The sequence below is a fragment of the Astatotilapia calliptera genome, chromosome 8, assembly GCF_964374335.1.
Source record: "Astatotilapia calliptera chromosome 8, fAstCal68.1, whole genome shotgun sequence".
Lineage (NCBI taxonomy): Eukaryota > Metazoa > Chordata > Actinopteri > Cichliformes > Cichlidae > Astatotilapia > Astatotilapia calliptera.
In genome coordinates this window covers 14,634,809-14,652,379 of record NC_137429.1, presented here as the reverse complement: position 1 = coordinate 14,652,379, position 17,571 = coordinate 14,634,809, and the positions used below count along the sequence as shown (strand labels likewise).

The window sequence follows — 17,571 nt, the reverse complement described above, 5'->3', positions numbered from 1 at the left end:
TAAAGTCCTGACAGTGCATTCATTCCGCTCTCTTCTTCTTTTACGCAACTTTTTTTTTTTTGCTTTGGCTTGTTAAACACTTAAAATGCTGCTAAAAGACACTTGTTGCCATAAAAGCGATCCCACACATACAGTAATACACTTTCCAGCACGACCAGTGCCAGCAAAACTTTTCAGAAGCTCCGCTTATTTTTAATTAGTGGAGTTTGGAATAATTGAGTAAATATGTGCAGCTAAAATTCAGTTCATAAGGAAAATGTAAACTACATAAAGTTCAGCTCTGGCTCCCAAGAAGATCCAGGACTTGACAGCAAATATATGCATTCTTTGCAGTGTGGTAGTGCCCGCTTAATACTGGGCTGCTTTTACCTTCTGGGCCCTGGGGCATTGTTCTGGCTCCCTCTTCTGAAGCTGAGACATCCTTTCTCTGTTGAGACAGCATGTCTCTACAATATCCAAGGAGCTTTAAGATTCCTGCAGGCTTGCTGTGACACTGTCATTTCTAAAGCTGGAAACGTACGCGCGTAGAGCTGGAAAAACTTGTTATTAATATGTCATACTCGGTTATGAGAATCATTTAGTCTAAGAGGCACTTGTTAAATAAAGCTGCTCTTAGTTCAAGTCCCAGTCACTACAGAGTTTCCCCTCAGAGGTTTGGTGGAATATCACAGTTTTATTTTCATTGTCAGCCAACTTTATCTCCACTCAGAGGGTTGGGCAAAAGTAATTTGACTCTGTCACAGGAATTTCTGCCACGGGAGATTCATAAATTAGTCTCTAATTAAACAGACAGCAGATTTTGCATGATGAGGAGCAGTTAATGTTGTCCTAACTGAATAAGCCTAGTTGAGTTCAGTATCAGTATATTAAGGTCCTGCTCAGGTTAATTTTTTATGCAGATTAAATAATGTTCTCAGTGTGACTGCAAAACTAAGCAGATAAAGAATGAAACAAGGGTAAGGTGCTTGCATATTATAGTTCACTATCTCGAATATTTCACGTAATTGAATTCCATGATTGGGAGAAATGAACTTTTAACAAGAGACACCGTCAGTGTTGGCGCTTGACTCGTCCTCTGTAGCTACAGATGTAAGTAACTGAAACCTTGTGCAGAAAAACACTACAGCTCTGATAGAAAGATGAAAGCACAGCATGGAGGTGCTTGATTTGATATTATGAGTGCTATTTTGAATTTCCCTTGTACTCAGCTCTGTGTTTAAGCCGTGACATTTAACAAATATCTATCTGATTTGTAGGAACTGCGTTCAATTAAAAGCTAAAATTGCAAGGGTTTGAACATTAACAGACAGTTACCAGACCTTAGATCATACATAAGAGAGCTTAGGTGTGGCTCACCCTTGACTGAGAGTGTTTAGATTAATGTAGAGTTGTGTGTCAGTATCGTGAGTGACTGAAAGATGTTTTTCCTTGTACTTAACTGAACTCACTTTAAATGATGCTGCTACAAACCAATCCAAGACCAATTAATAGATATGTACACACAGAGTCAGACAGTATACAAATGTTTCTTTAACTTCAAAGAAACTTTTTCCCCTTCATCTCTGTGTTCTCACTATGACATTTAATGAATCTCATCCTAAGTGGTTAAAACACACTCACACACATGCACACACAGAGACAAGACTGCATGCACGCCAGCTTAATATCTCTCTCCGCTCTTCTGTGGAGCATTTCAAATGTGGCACATTTTCCACCGCAAGATCTGAAATGTTGTTAGCACCACTGGCATTTTACACTGCACAAAAATATTTCCTTTCCTCTCATCATCCACAGGTTTCTATATTTCCCATTGTGGCGGCAATCCCTGTGAAACAATCATTTGCTTTCATGCACGAGCACAACGATTGATCAAAGATGTTAGATTGCCACGAAGTGGCTGTGAGGTACAGACACAAAACGAATATTAAATGATATCTGAGCTTTGGATTGGGATGATGTCTCACCCATAGGGATGTAATGGAGGGCGATGTCAATATGGAAAGTGTCTTTTTCTACTGAAGGGATGGGAAATCGGTGCATCCATTTCCAAGAAGTCAAACTTGGTAAGCTGAGATTCAAATGCAAGGGAGTAGATTGCAGGTGAAGTGTTTTTCACATTACATTAATCTAAGCTTAACCATATCCATAACCCTCTGCAGAGTCTCTCTGCTCTCTCAGAAGACTTGCAATCAAATGCTCTGCAACTCCTTTTGCCTGCTGCCTGTTTCTTTTAGTTGTGGAGAGAATCTCTAAATATGCTTCCAGATTGCATTTCACTGAGACCCTGGGTACGGGTCAGGCATTACATAAAGGCAACACCTGCAATTTACTTGAATTTTTTTTTCTTCTCTATTTTCCAATGAGTGAGGCCACCAGATGTTTTTATGCTGCTGCTTTCAATGTTGCACACTGCACAGCTAAAAGTGAATCAGTTGATTGGGACTAACTGTCTGCTCTGTCTCTCTCTGTTCGCCCAGCTGGATGCTTGGTGAAGCATGGTGGTGAAGATGGTTAGAATGCGCTTAACGGGGCCGCTGTCATGGGGCTGGTGCAAATGGTCAAGTGTAACAGGAATGGGAGTCCTGTATCTGCTGATGCTATCAACCTGCCTTGGCCAAGACACGGAAGGTAAAGCGAGTTTCTCTTTGCATGTCCTGATCACTGTCCTCCCTCTCCAGTTTGTCTCTTTGTTTTGTCTCATTCAGTACTTCAGTCTGCTTTAATATCAGCACTGTGCATGACTTTTTTGAGTCAAGGCTTATTTTAGGTAGTAAAGTGCAGGATTTTTTATTCTTTCATGATTTCATGTGTGACAAGGTCTTGTCTGGGGATCTTGAATGTAATCGCTTTTACTTTTTATTCTAACATCTACTGCAGCTTTTTTCCTGTTTATATTACATTTTATACCCATTTCTGCCAGTACTTCAGAATTAATACCATCTGCTTAAGCCACGCTTCGTGGGTTATTGATTCTTTTTGATTTTATGACTTACATGCAGTGTACCATGTAGCGATAGTCCTCCCTGCTCACCCTGAAAAAAGTAAATTTTTATCTCAATTATGCATAAAATAATGATGATTTTTTTTCTTTTTCTTTTTTGCTGAATTATTGTCATGGCTCAAAGTACTGTATTGCACCTTGGTTCAGCAGACCAAACTATATTTCTGCTGTTGAAATACCAATATGGTGGTTTGAAGAGGCTGCATATGGAAAAGTAATAGCTTTATTGGTGTTTGGGTTTTACACGTAAACATAGTTGTTCAACGTGTCCAGCAGGTAAAGTCTTGGAGGAGTTGCCACAGTTCATCTCAGTTGCTCGTGTCTGTTTATGAATAGAGATGGACCGATCCGATATTACGTATCGGTATCGGTCCGATACTGACCTAAATTACTGGATCGGATATCGGAGAAAAATAAAAAATGTAATCCGATCCATTAAATATCACGAAAGCACCTCACAAAACTTGCAACACGCCGTAACTCACCTCAGAACGTTAGCACGTCGGAGCAGTATGCATCACGTGATAGAGCGGCTGTGGCATGCGGGACCTATCGGTGGTCTGGATAGCATGTGGAGCTTCGCTAGCAACCCGGCATTTCATCTCCAACAAAGTTATCCCCGAGAGAAGTAAAGCAAGTGTGTAAGTCCATCTCTGAATGTTTGTAAAGCATGCCTGCGTTAAGCTTAACAAGCGATATATGGAGCGACTGCCTCTTCTTGCTGCTACTTCAATCATGAAACTGCTTAATGATCAGCTGATCGGCTTTTCTGTCGTGAGTCCGTGTCTCTTGTTTGTTTTTGGCCCACTTTGCACCAGAAAGAGGAAACCAGCGGCTGAACAACAGCAGCACGTTTAAGCTTGATCAGCTGTTGTTAGAATTTATTTAATATTACTTTCTACTCGAGGATCTTTTTCTACGTAGCTGACGGCTGGTAACTGTGCAGGGGCGGATCTAGCAAAGTTTAGCCAGGGGGGCCGATAGGGCATGAACAGGGAAAAGGGGGCACAAAGACATGCTTTTCTTTCTTATTCTCATTTAAAATGTCTAGCTTTTAATAAATAATTATCTGACACCCAAAGTTTTAATTTGATGTAAAATGAATAGAAGTCAATTACTGTATATAGTAACTATTAAGTCTAACATACCCTAGTAAGCTATAGTACTTTTTCCTTTGGGAAGGCACCATCTGTGAATTCTGCAATTTTGTTGAAGAAAGATGTTGAATCTATTTAATATTTCTTGAAAAATAATTGATTTCTGTGCATTTTTTTCCACACTGCATCAAATTAAGGTTGATTACGTCGATTAAGCATCATGAGGTGGAGGGTGAGGGGTGGTTCCCTATTTTTTATTTATTTATTTTTGTTGTTGCTGGGAGTTGGAACCCTATTAGTTAGGTTGCTTAATATTTACGCTAAGTACTCTTTAAAATACCAGAATAGGGAGGATGGTGTAGGTTTAAGTTTATTAGATTGATCAGTATTGCTGAACTATGAAATATTTTTTTTTGCATACAGGTATAACAGAATAGCTTTAGTGTAGTTGTTGTTTTAAACTTGAGTATGAACTTATACAAAATGCAGCAAGATATTTAAAAAAAACAGTTTTGTTGATTAAAAAACACTATATCGGATTCATATCGGTATCGGCAGATATCCAAATTTATGATATCGGTATCGGTATCGGACATAAAAAAGTGGTATCGTGCCATCTCTATTTATGAAATCCCAGAATGCCATGATGAAGTTACGATCAGGGCTCTGCGGGGGCCATACCATCTGTTGCAGGACTCCTTGTCTCTGAAGATGGTTCTTTATGACTCTGGCTGTATGTTTGGGACCATTGTCATGCTGCAGAATGAATTTGGGACTAATTAGACACCTCCCTGTTGGCGCTGCATGACGGATAAGAATGTTGATAGTAAACCTCACAAGACTCCAAAAAAAGTTGGGGAGGCAAACCTGACAGTGAACCACCACAGTGAAACTGCAACCTATTACAAGCTCAAAGTTAGAAATAGCAATTTAATGGGGATCTTTATGTTGTAAATGTATATGGTCATCACCTAAAGTCCTTTGTCTTGTTTACAGACAGATTTAAAGACGGACTAATTTAGTAAATGTCATGTAATAGTTGCATTTATATGAAAGTTTCATTGAAATTACAAATAATATACAAGAAGAAGAAACAAAAGAAGCAAAAGCAGAATAGCCTACCTAACCAAAGACATGCTATTGATTCCAATGTAAATGTTAAGGTGGGTGTCAGGGCTGCACTGGCCATCGGGCATACCCAGTGGGCCGCTCGTGATTTTTCATTTTTATGGGCCGATGGGGTTTTTTTTCTTTTCTTTTTTTAACGGTATAAATGATGTGGTGGATTGGCCAGTTGGTCATGATCGACTCTGGGCTGAACCAATTACAGCCGAGGAGGTCGAACTTTATAGTTGAGGTGAAAAGGAACGCAATTTGTCCCGTACTACTTCAGCTAGAAAGATGCTAATTCAATCATGAAACTCATCAATGATCAGCTGATTGGCGTTTCTCTTGCGCCAGAAAGAGGAAACCAGCGGAGGTCGCGCTACACAACAGCAGCACATTTAAGCTTGATCAGCTGTTGTTAGAATGTATTTAATGTTAATTTCTACTATCAGCTGATGTTTGCTGGAGCCACAGCTGTAAAAGCTGCTCGTCATGATATCGGTTTGGATATGTGGTGAGAGGGAAACATGAAGATGAAACCAGGAGATATCCTTACTGAATCATCAGAGCTGAACAGGTGACGGAGAAACAGGTTTACCTTTTAGGTGACATGAATGAGTTGAAGGGAAGTTATGAACTGTTTCTGAGAGACAAATAACACCAGGATCCTTTTCTATGTAGCTGACAGCTGGTAACTGTGCAGGGGCGGGTCTAGCAAAGTTTTGCCAGGGGGCCAGGCAGGGCATTAACAGGGAGAGGGGGGCACAAAGAAATACTTTTCTTTCTTATTCTCATTTAAAATATTTAGCTTTCAATAAATAATTATCTGAATCTTCCAACCAAAGTTTTCATCTGATGTAAAATGTATAGAAGTCCATTATTGTATTCAGTAAATATCAAGTCTAGTATATACCCTAGTAAGTTATAGTATTCTTTCCTTTGGGAAGGTACCATCTGTGCAGTCTGCTATTCTGTTGAAGAAAGATGTTCAATCCATTTAATTACTGGAGAAAAATAATAGATTTCTGTGAATTTGTTTTATACGTGCATTAAATTAAAATCGGTTTTGTCAATTAAGCATCTTGAGGCAGAGGGTACGGGAGTGGTTCCCTTTTTTTTTCTTTTTTTTTTGCTGGGAGTTGGCAACCCTATTAGTTAGGTATATGTAATTATTAATTAGGTTGTTTTATATTTTTGCTAAATACTGTTTAGAATACCAGAATAGGGAGGATGGTGTAGGTTTAAGTTTATTATAAAGGCTCTTTGGCTTTTCCTATAATACCATGGTGGGCCGGTCACTAGTCAAAATGCCCGGGCTGATTTTTTTTGTCCCAGTCCAGCCCTGGTGGGTGTTTCAATCTTTAAATCACTTGCTTTACAGCCCAAGTGATAAAGAGTATCTCTTCTATCACTTCACAATATATCAGTAATATCCAATGAGTTTAACACGAGCAATAACTAAAGGGGAAAAGTTGCCTACAAGTTATTGTAATGCTGAAAAAATATCCACATTCTGATTTCTCTGAACCTAGGGGAAGCTGAAGCAAGGTGAAGGATAAATGAAGTCATCACCTATGGGAGAGCTCAGCGTAAAACTCTCTTGACTTTCTGCTCGATTTATCTGAATATTAATATTCCATTTAACTCTTAGTCCTTGAGATTTATCTGGTTGGCATTTAAGTGACAGGGGTGTTAGTCAGAGGTGAGCGTCTTTGAGCGCCCATGCATCTGCGCAGAGATAGAAGGGGAACGTGCACCGATCAGCCAAAATGTTAAAACAAAAAAAAAAAACTAGCCTCAATTTTGGTATCTTGCTTCAAACTAAGTTTTAAAAGTGCATTTCCCCTTACAAGTTATCCTTATGTAACACATGCCCAAAGTTAAATGAGATCCAGCATCTTTAAAGGCTCAATCAAGAGTGTTAATGTTCATTTTATTTGGCTCATCCCATTAAAACACAGAACAAATACCATGTTATAACAAACACACTATCTATTTATTTACTATATAGATATTATAGATATTATAGCTCAGTAACAGTAGAGTAAAAATATAACAAGTTTTGTTCAGTTAGGAAACGTTGGTGGTTAGCCAATGATTGCACTGAATTGTTTTGCAGTCAGAGACCCATTGCAAGTAGTTCCTGTGCAGGTAACCTGGTGGGAGGGAACATGTCTGCAAACAATTGTCATCCAAATCAAACTGATTGCAATCATTTTCCAACAGATTAAATGGCAAATACAAAGGTTTGCACATGTCTCTTTGCAAAGGAGGACTTGGCTCAACAAGTTGCCAGCCAGTATATGGCAGTCAAAGCAAAGTTACTGAGTACCTGTGTCATTTTGTAGTTAAGTTTCCTTCTTGCAACAACTATGTCACTATTTGTGGAAGAATTTCTGAATTACTGCTTTAAGTCTATGAGGTTCTGGCTGGACTCTGATTGTAAACAGTTTATATAGTGAATTTAAGTGAATCCCAGTGTATGTGGTCAAATGATCACATTTGATCTCTGTATTATCACAAAGAGATTGCATGCACTTGCTAACTTGATCCCATTCATTGATGGCTACATTCATTGGTCAGTCCTTTATCTGATTGATAAAGGACTGACCAAATTTGTTTTGGAAGACAGCAACAGAGTGCGAGTGGTCAGAGACCTGCTACCCATCTTTGCAGTAACCATTTCAAAGGCAAGAATACTGCAATGTCATTGCACACAGTTGCAATAATTTGGTAGTGCTGTGGGCTCAAACACCAGTTTTCCAAGTGTGACTATAGGATTACTCACACTCAAATGGAGGAGTAACTTATAAAAGTCTTGCAATGTGGTAGACATCGTCCAACCCTACCACACATGCCTACTTGGATTCAGTTACAGATCCGGTCATTATCCTGGTGGAACTGCTTATAACAAGAATAGTATGTTTTAATGAGCCTGGGTACCCTTTTGACAGACAATGTTTTACTCAGTTATGGTCCCCTTATGACACAAGTGCTGGTGTTTTATTAATGAGCCCATGTCCCAGGATGAGCGGTTGCTTTTAACTTTTTGGACCATCACACGACAAGGGTACTAGGTTGTTTTAATTAGCCTTGCTCCCTAGGTAGGAATATATTTACTCACTTTTCGTTTGCCGGGTGAGAAGTGTACCAGTATATTTTTAATGAGCCTCAATCCCAAGATGATTAAACATACAATGAGTCAAATCAAGCTTTCGGGCAAAGCTGTTGAAAGTTGTAATTACTCCAAACTCTTATGCTCTTGTTTGTCTTCGTCACTAGAAACTTGGCACTACCTCCAATTAATAACATCTTAGTACTTATTGCTGAAATCATTTTGATTTGTAGCACACAAATTGCTTACTTTAGCCGTTGTCAGCTTATTCACATCTAAAATTTCTCTGCGAGACAAGTGAGAAACATTAATTGAAGTTTTAACTTGACTGATTATGAACTAATTTGAAGCTAGCATGTGCATAGGTGCTTCACTGTTTGTTTTAATTGACTGTGACTTATCAACGCATGTGAACAAGAGCCAACAAAAAAGGCTGAAATGTTATGCTCAAGTGGTCACACACTGAGCTTGATGGTCAACATGCTCTTTTCTAAACACTAAATACTTTAATTTGTTTTGCTGAACCTGAGTAATTACCTCTATGTCAGGATGGTAAATTAAAAAAATGAAAACTTCACCGTACATAATCAACTAGATATCCCGCTTTTCCCCTTTGTCTTCACCCTGTCCTGTTATGATAACTTTGTCATACCAGAAACCTTTTTAGATGTTCTAGGAAAAAAATGTGACATAAAATTTCATGAGCGTGACAATCTGCTTCTACTCACTAACAGTTCACCATGAGGTGACACTCACACTGTGAATGAACCCACACTCACAGCTGTGTGGTCTACGTTGCATTAGAAGTGAGGATATAAATAAATTTGCCGATTGTGTATCACGAACCAGCACGACACATCAATCACTAAAGATATTAAGCTATTAATGTAGCCTAGTGTTTGAAAAGCCATTTCCTTGATTGTTTATAAAGGTACTGTGCAAAAGTCCCAAACCCCTCCTCACTGCTTTATTTTTTGGCTTCTACAGAGCCAGACGTTGTTATAATTCTGGTCATGATGCTAATAAACTGGGTGTTGAGCAGTAGTTTCAAAAAGCCTTTCAAAGTTTCTCTTTGTTTGTTAAACCGACCTATGAATCATTTAAGAGTAAAAAAGGCAACTATCTCAACGAATGAACCAGTGTTGTCCACATAAAACTGATATTGGGGTTATTACTAAAAAGAAAGTAAAGCATTACTCATTACTTGTCATTGTTCTTTAAAGTAATGCAGTGAGTATTTAAGTTACGTAATTACTCATTGCACTCACAGTAGAATTTAATTTGTCGTTACTTGTTGAATGACTTTTGCATTACTCCGTATCATGACCACTTTCACATAATTACCAAGTATCCTAATGAAAATATGTACAATATAATTAGTGCATACATATGAACACGAAACTAACAACATGGAGCAAAATTGAAAATTAGATCAAAGAGTCTCAAAAGCGATTGTAGTATAGAAGCAGGAACAGGTAGAAATGAATTTTACAATGTTTGGAGCCTAGCTACTCATCACTTGAAGATCATACTCTGGAAATGTCGACATGCACTCAGCCAATGACTCTGTGTTCTTTGCTAGCTTTGTGCTAGCATGCTGTCTGTGTGGATTGAAAGAGCTGGTATTGCCATAGCAGTATGACTTGGCTGTTTCTCTCTTGGATGCAGTTTGTACGTCACCATCATGATCTTGTACTGTTGTTCAATAAAGATGAATATAATGTCCATAGCTCCACTCCTCAAAGGTTTCCTCCACCCTGCTCCTGAAAATTTCTAATTATTTGGTATAACGTGCACATAACAGACAACTTTGCAAAGAACCATCTTCTCTTTAGGCATTTTGTCATTAGCTGCATGACACAAAAACATTTTAAACTTGGGTGCCACATTTCAATCAGTTTGTTTATTAGCTGTTTATTCTCAGTTGCATTTTGTCAGTGCATTGCTGCCTTTCTTGGAAGGTAGCAATGCATCCATGTATCAGCACCTTATATCACCTGTATGGCATTATTCCATGCCTGGTAGTGGAGGACTAGATGCAAGTGAATGTGAATCATCTTTAAACTAGTTTAAACTTTGCACAACGCTCCTGCTGCTGAAGAAAGACTTGTTTGGGTACTTGCCTGTCTATTGCTACAAGACTAATGATATCTGTTTTTAAAACTCTGGCCTGCATAACTGCAAATTAAATAGCACAACCCCAGTTTTATTAGACTCACTAATGTCTATTTGATTGGTCATACTTTGAAGTGCTTTAATAAATACCTGTCTAATCCTCTGCCATCCAAAGTAACATTAGACCGAAACTTAAGATTTATAATACTACTGCAGCGACCTCAATACACTTATTAGCCCAGGCTGTCTTATACGTTATTTGGATGTGGTCTTGTTTCAGTCCCAATAACTTGTATTAATCTAAAATTCTAATCCTGACATCTTATTCTTTGAAATGATCCACTTTGATCTTCTTTCAAACTCATCCTGTGACATCATGGTCACATATGATATTGCAGCATAGCATATAACACGATCTGGACTGATATATTGCGTCATGACAGCATACATTTGCCTTTGATGATAAGGCTTTTGATAATGGTGATTGTTTGCCTAGCAGCAGGGAAGAGACCACCAAAATGAGGCTACCCCTCATTCTAATCACCTCATGTTTGGCACTGCACTTACTCAAGTCCTTAGCAGTACATCCATCAAGTTTGATGTGGATGGGACGAAGAGATGTCAAGCTAAGCTAAGAACACACATACACAGACAGACGTAAACTGATTTGTTAGTTAGACATTTTTCCCTTGTGAGTGTGCGTGGGTGGAGTTTTCAAGGTGATTTTAATATTTATTACTGCTTTCCTTTGATGCTTGGGAATGTCTCTTCCATCTTTTGTTATATCAGCTTCTTTTTGTGCTTATCTGTCCCTTATTCCCTGTCTACCATTTTCTTCTCATATCCCATCTCTGAAGCAGACTGGTATTTCTCTAGATTATATTTTCTCTGCCTTTCCATTTGCTTTTGGAGCCTTACCCCTCTAACATTTATTGCTGTTTTTTTTCCTTATATCATTCCACTGGCACTACCCCTTAGTGCTGTCTCTCCATCCCTGTATATTACTTTCCACATACCCAATTCTTATTTATTATGATAAGTCAGTGAGGTTTACCAAATCATCTGCACTTGACTCACACATACAACAGAAACATAACATAATATTTAGTATGGAGAACTTCACTTTGGATGTGCAGAGCATACTATTGAAGGACATATTCAAAGTTCTGCTGAACTGAAAGATTTCAAAGTTCAAATTAAGGGGGAAACATTGAAGTGAACATAGAAAAGACAACAGATCCAAAATTATAAGTCAGAGAGCAAATGTTGTGCTAATCCCTGAACCAGACAGTGAACACTGAAAGTAAAGGGAACTGTCAGGTTGACGGAGTCCTATTGACCCTGGTTAGTCTGTTGGATTTCACAAGCAGCTGACACATACCAGTGGATGAAGATTTCATTCAACTTTGAAGCAGTTTTCCAGTAATTCTGGCAAATCATGAGAGGACTCAGAAGGGAAAACCAGTGGTCTTCTCGCATGGGTGAGGTTTGATGCTGCTTGACTTTAGTCAGGCAGTGGAAGGAAGGCTTTGAGAATGTACTCAATCCCACTGACACATCCTCCGTAGAAGGAGCAGACTCTAGGGATGAGGGTGATGTCTCACCCATCAGGTGGTATTGAGGCAGTTAAACAACTCCTTAGCGGCAAGACTCCTGGGTGGATGACATTTGTCATGAGTGCCTTAAGGCTCTGGATGTTGTGGGGCTGTCTTGGTTTGGACACCTCTGGAACACTGAGCGATAGGTGCCTCTATGCCTCCAAATTGGCAGACTGACAGTGGTTCCCCTCTCTAACAATGGAGACTTTAAGGGGATTCAACTATTCGGAATCCCTAAGAAGGTCTACATCAGGGTGCTGGAGAGGAGACTCCATCTGGTAGTCCAACCTCAGAGTCACGAGGAAAAATGCTGTTTTTGTCCTGGTCGTGGTTGTAGACCTTTATCATCTCAAGGATATTTAAGGGTGAGTGGAAGCACAACTATGTGCTTCATGGACTTGGGCAAGGTATTCAAGAATGTCTCTCTGAATTCTGTAGGAGGTGTTTCGGAAGTATCACCTCTGTGGATTCTGTACCAGTCGATCATATTGAACAAATGTCAAACTAGTCCTTTATTTTGTTTTTTAACTTCATCAGCTAATAGTATAGTCATAGCTATAGTCAATATTCAAACTGGATCTATAGATTGAAATGTGCGTAGCCTGGTGCAGTTGCAGGCTACCCAAGAAGCATTTTGGGTGCTGGGAAGGTGTTTATGTATTTCCGTTATGCGTCTTCAGATTAACTGCTGTCCGATCATCGCCACTACTGCTGTCAGCCGTGTTCAACCCTGCACTGGCTGCAAACAGACCTGACACACTGAAGCAGATAGGGAAAGAGAAAGGGGGGAAGCGGAATAATGGATAAGCCAGCACACTGACAAAGTGGTGATCCCTACAGCACTGAGTCTGTGTGTGCGTATGCGTGTCTTTGTGTGTATACATTTTTTTTTTCGTTTTTCGAATTCAAGTGGGTCGACAATCCGTTTTCTCCAGAGATGCATCAATCTAACACAAGGTTGCAGTGTCTTTCTTTGACAATCCCCTCCTTTTACTCCTCTCATCTCCTTTTTCCCCTTTCCTCTCATCACTACTCCCCATCAATCCGCTCATCACAACTGCCCCCTTTCTCTCCCCTTTCAGCCTACCCTCCTCCACCAATTCTCCCCTTCGTTTCTCTTCTCTATTCCCCTGAAATAATCTCCTCACCAATTTTGTCCCCTCTGTTCCTGCTCTGTCCTCAATGGATGAATGGATCAGGTAGAAAGGATGGATGGATAGGACGGGTGATGGATGAATGGCTGGCTGGTTGGGTAGAGGAGTAAAGACAGAGAGAAATCGGACCCCAGGGACTGTAGATGGGTGTACCTGCTGATGGAAGCTTAAAAAGAACATGACACAGGAGAACTTTAAAAAGAAAAAACAGCCTTTCTCCACTCTGCCCGCTCATGTATTTCAGCCGTTTACAACCATGTCTCTCAGTTTTTGTGTTTGAAAGATTTTGTAGTATATTTTTAGGAGTCAAACCTGTCAGCCAGCCAGGCAGTCCTGTAGCAAAACAATTTGATATATGCTTTGTGCTGTGCTGCAGCCATGACACAGCATTTGATAGAATAAATGGGCAAGCATATTAGCTGGGCTTCTTATTCTACCATTTTCATTTATTTTAACACTGTGCTTTTAAATGGTCTTGAAAGGACTTTTGTGCAGATTAAGTAAGTTGCATCAAGAAGAATGTCTAATTTAACTTGCAAGCTGTCTAGAACACCATGGCTAAAGACATACTGTGGTTATGTTATACACATATTATAAGGTCACTGCTATTCTATTTAGTGACAATTTAATAGAGATAGTCAACGCAGATCTTTCTGAAGTATCTCAAAAAAGATATTCTGGAAGATTTTTTTGGGTATATATATTTTTTTACAGTTCCACACCACATGAAGCTATTCAATCTCCTCTCTTGTTAAATTAGCCATTACACTTCAGTCTTTTTCATGAGACGAGACAGTATTATCATAAAATGTTTACCTTCTATTTTTGGTATGCCAGATTCAACTTATGTAGCCATCAATCAAGCAGTTTCAAATTCCTCTCTCCTTTGAGAGAGCAATATTTTTTTTCAGATATCCGATCAACCCAGGCGTCTGTTGAGATTACGCTTCTTTGCCTTTATTGCCACAGTATGTTCACATATTACTCCAGCATATTTTGTAGTTCACCATCATTGGGTTTTCCCTTTCACTCTGTATACTTCAGGCAAAGAAGCCATGCAAATATATAACAGATGGTAACAAGCGGAATGCAGTCAAGTACAACGTTCTCAAATGAGCACTGCTTTTTCTCAATATGGCCTGGTAAAAAATGATTAAAAAGCTTAAGAAACTATTGCAGAATCAGATGGAAAACAATTTGCCAGAAATCGAAAACTTTGCTTCCTCAGTGCTACCCTTAAATGTAATTGTTTTTTGCAACTAATCTGGTATAGTACTGGATATTAAGTCAACATATATTTACTACAATAATCGCCTAAAATTGTCATTGCGATCAGGTTTGGCCTAGGTGCTGAATTGGTTAATCTGTAACCTTTATATAGAGCTATATTAGCCATTATACCTCGTTTCCAGTGTGTAGCTATGCTAAGGTAGCTTTAATAGCTCACTATAGCTTCCTTTTCACTTTACAGATATGCATAAGGATTGATGTTCTCATGTATGTGAAAATGTGAAGATTTGTTTTTTTTTATATTAACATAGATAAATAACAAGTACCCTGTAAGATAGCTGACTATACTTCACTCACAGAGCCAATCTGAAACATCATCTGATGAAATGAATCAATTATTTAAATGGATGCAGGCCAAGGTGATGGCTCTGAAAGATCAGGGATGTCTGTGGTGTTCTTCACTGTCATTTGGGAAGAAAGCAACCTTGGCTCAGCAATCTGTCACGTTAGTCCACACCATCAGACTTCTTGCCATGAATTAAACTCCTGCAGACACACTATTAATTTGTTATCGAATTATATATTCAGAAGCTGTCTTAACACATGTGTGTGGCTAAACATGGAGATTAGCTGAAATCAGAGAACAGGTTCATAAATAAATTTCAAAGCTAGATCTTATTCGATCCATGGCGACTAACTATGAAGTTCCAAAGGTGGTGGTGCAAGAAGACCCTTCATTTTATTTTACTTTTGCAAATGCTCAAGGAAAGTGTTTGCTTCTGTGTTAGGTGTTTCCCTGTTTATTTGCTTTCTGTTTTATTTTGAAATCCACACATCTCTGGAGCTTTGTATGTACTTTTACGTGACTTGTCCTTTTTTGCTTTGTCTCCTTGTGCCTGATTGGTTTCAGCTGTATTCCTCATCTGTTACCTCTCCCTTTATTGTCTTGTGTATATACTGTCTGAGTCTCTCCTTATTCTTTGCTGTGTTGTCCACATTTCTCTGTGTCTCTATTGTGTACCCAGAGATAGCTGCTATTTGGATTTCTTGGCCGTTGTGAAATTCTTTTGGTCTTTTTTTTATGTGAGCTTATGGTAATGCGTTTTAGTTTACTCCCCTGCATTCATGTCTGCAAAACTTCAAGACACACAGTGGTTTAAGACAAAGTCTGTTTGTATCATGTGTGGCCTACAAACTCACTGACGTAGATGATTGTCCCATCAAAACTCTTAATTTCTTACATTTAGTGTCTTTCAGGTCATCTAGGCTTCATTATTTTCCCAACAGATCTATGGTTCTCTGCTATGCCACATATATATCTAGATGGATATAAAGGTTGACTGGAAATGTAAATAAAGAATGGAAATGGAGAAACGTGGTGTTATCCAAAGCTTGGCTCTAAAACTCAATAATTAAAATACTATGTTTGTTATTAAGGAATGTCAAATTTTACTTTTACTTGAGTGACAATAATACAAGATCAATACATTAATGCACTTTGTCTTCTCAGTGTGGAGTAACTCATTTTGTATCCAACCAGATAGACACACACAGCGAGCATCCCACAGTTAGGCTTGTCCAGGTGTCCCACTGAGTCACGGCCTCAGCATGTATATTTTATGGTAACTCTAGGATGCGTGAGTGTGTGGGGGCAGACCGACATCAGGGTTAGATTGTCTAAACTGTGTAAAGTGGTGTCAGTGTCCACATGGAGTTGTGGAAAACATGTCCTAAGCAACATCCATGTTTGTACCATGGAGACAGTTGCTGGGTTGTGGTTCTGTATGTACTGAAAACAATGACAGTCATTTTCTGCAAGCTCAAGTCTGGTTTGACTGCGGATCACTGCTTTGGTCATTAACAGTCAAAGTCACTTCTCTCTCAGTTTTTTCTTAGTCAACTTTGTTCTTAATGGGGACAGTTTTTTCTCTGCCGCTCTTGGCAACCTGTACCTGCTTATTGTGACTGCCAAATTTAGATGGACTGCATTTGAATAATAAATAAAGGAGTTATTGATTGAAACGCCCCGAGTTTAAATAAAGACGTGCTTGATGATGATAAAACTGAAAGGATTTAAACTTTTCTCTCTTTTTTTTCTGTGACTACCTGTGATATTGTCTGAATTTTAAAGTTTTAAGTCTTTTTTTATGAGCTCCGCACCTTGAATGCTTCACCCCAATTCCCCTTGCACAGTTCTCAGTGGAGCTTTTCATCAGCTTGACAGGAAGCTGGCATTAGATGGATTTATTCACTTGCTCGTGCACAAAGTCATTCCAGTGATTATATATTTCTTTACAAGAAACTTTGAAAGATGAGAGCAAACGTGTATCCTTAAAGAAGATTCTGTGAGCGCTTATAGGAAGACAAGTACATATCAATGAGAGAATAAAAATACACAGGTAAAGTTTTGAAGGTGAACATGAGTAGATACTTGCAGGATATGATATGAGCGCCTGTATGCTTGAGAACGCTAACTGTCTCGTGAGCCACTTTAATGGGTGTGAAAATATGCCTGTGACCTTTTGAAATAAAGAGCAGAGAATTTGAATTTCTGTGAATGTGACTCTTCATCAGTGAAACAGAGGATTGCTTTAATGCATTATTTAATTTGGAAACTGGTAACAGAGTGGCAACAAAATTCATTCCATCTTTGTGCAAACACTTGGAAGAATTTGCTTTAATCAATATTTATTTTGGAAGAATTCACTGCACTTGAGAGAAACTTTAAATTAGCACGACCTTAAAAGATTTCGCTCATTTCATCTGGGGAAATCTCATCATGTTCATCTGCCACTTTAACTTACAACCCAGGCTGTTTACTGTTTCATACTGTTTAATTTTTATTATTTGAGGGGGAAATCAGGCTGACAGGTAGAAAGGAGGAGGGCAAATTAGAGTAGACAGGGAAGAGGAGAGACGGTGGGTAGAGAGAGAATGAGAAACTGAGGTGCCCCGTGGAGAACAAATGGCTGGTTAGTAATATATGAGGGGCATCAGCTTACACTGAAGGATAAAAAGGCAGTGAGGCAGGAGATACACATCTGTCATCTGCTGTTCGCACACACACATGCACACCCTCATGCACCAGCTGGGAGAGTGTGATGTAACTAGTGACTATTGTTCCATCGCTCAATCCTCTTTTCTCGGTTGCTAA

At 39.0% G+C, this 17,571-nt stretch overlaps 1 protein-coding gene across 1 annotated transcript in view; it reads left to right on the top strand.

The window, feature by feature from the left end:
• The window catches only part of LOC113019379 (protocadherin-15-like), a 229,357-nt gene that overhangs the window by 25,583 nt on the left and 186,203 nt on the right, over positions 1-17,571 (top strand). The window contains exon 2 of the mRNA XM_080305485.1: positions 2,478-2,628. Within this exon, the coding sequence (XP_080161611.1) occupies positions 2,496-2,628 (133 nt within the window). The 5' untranslated portion in view covers positions 2,478-2,495. The remainder of the gene's footprint in view (positions 1-2,477; positions 2,629-17,571) is intronic.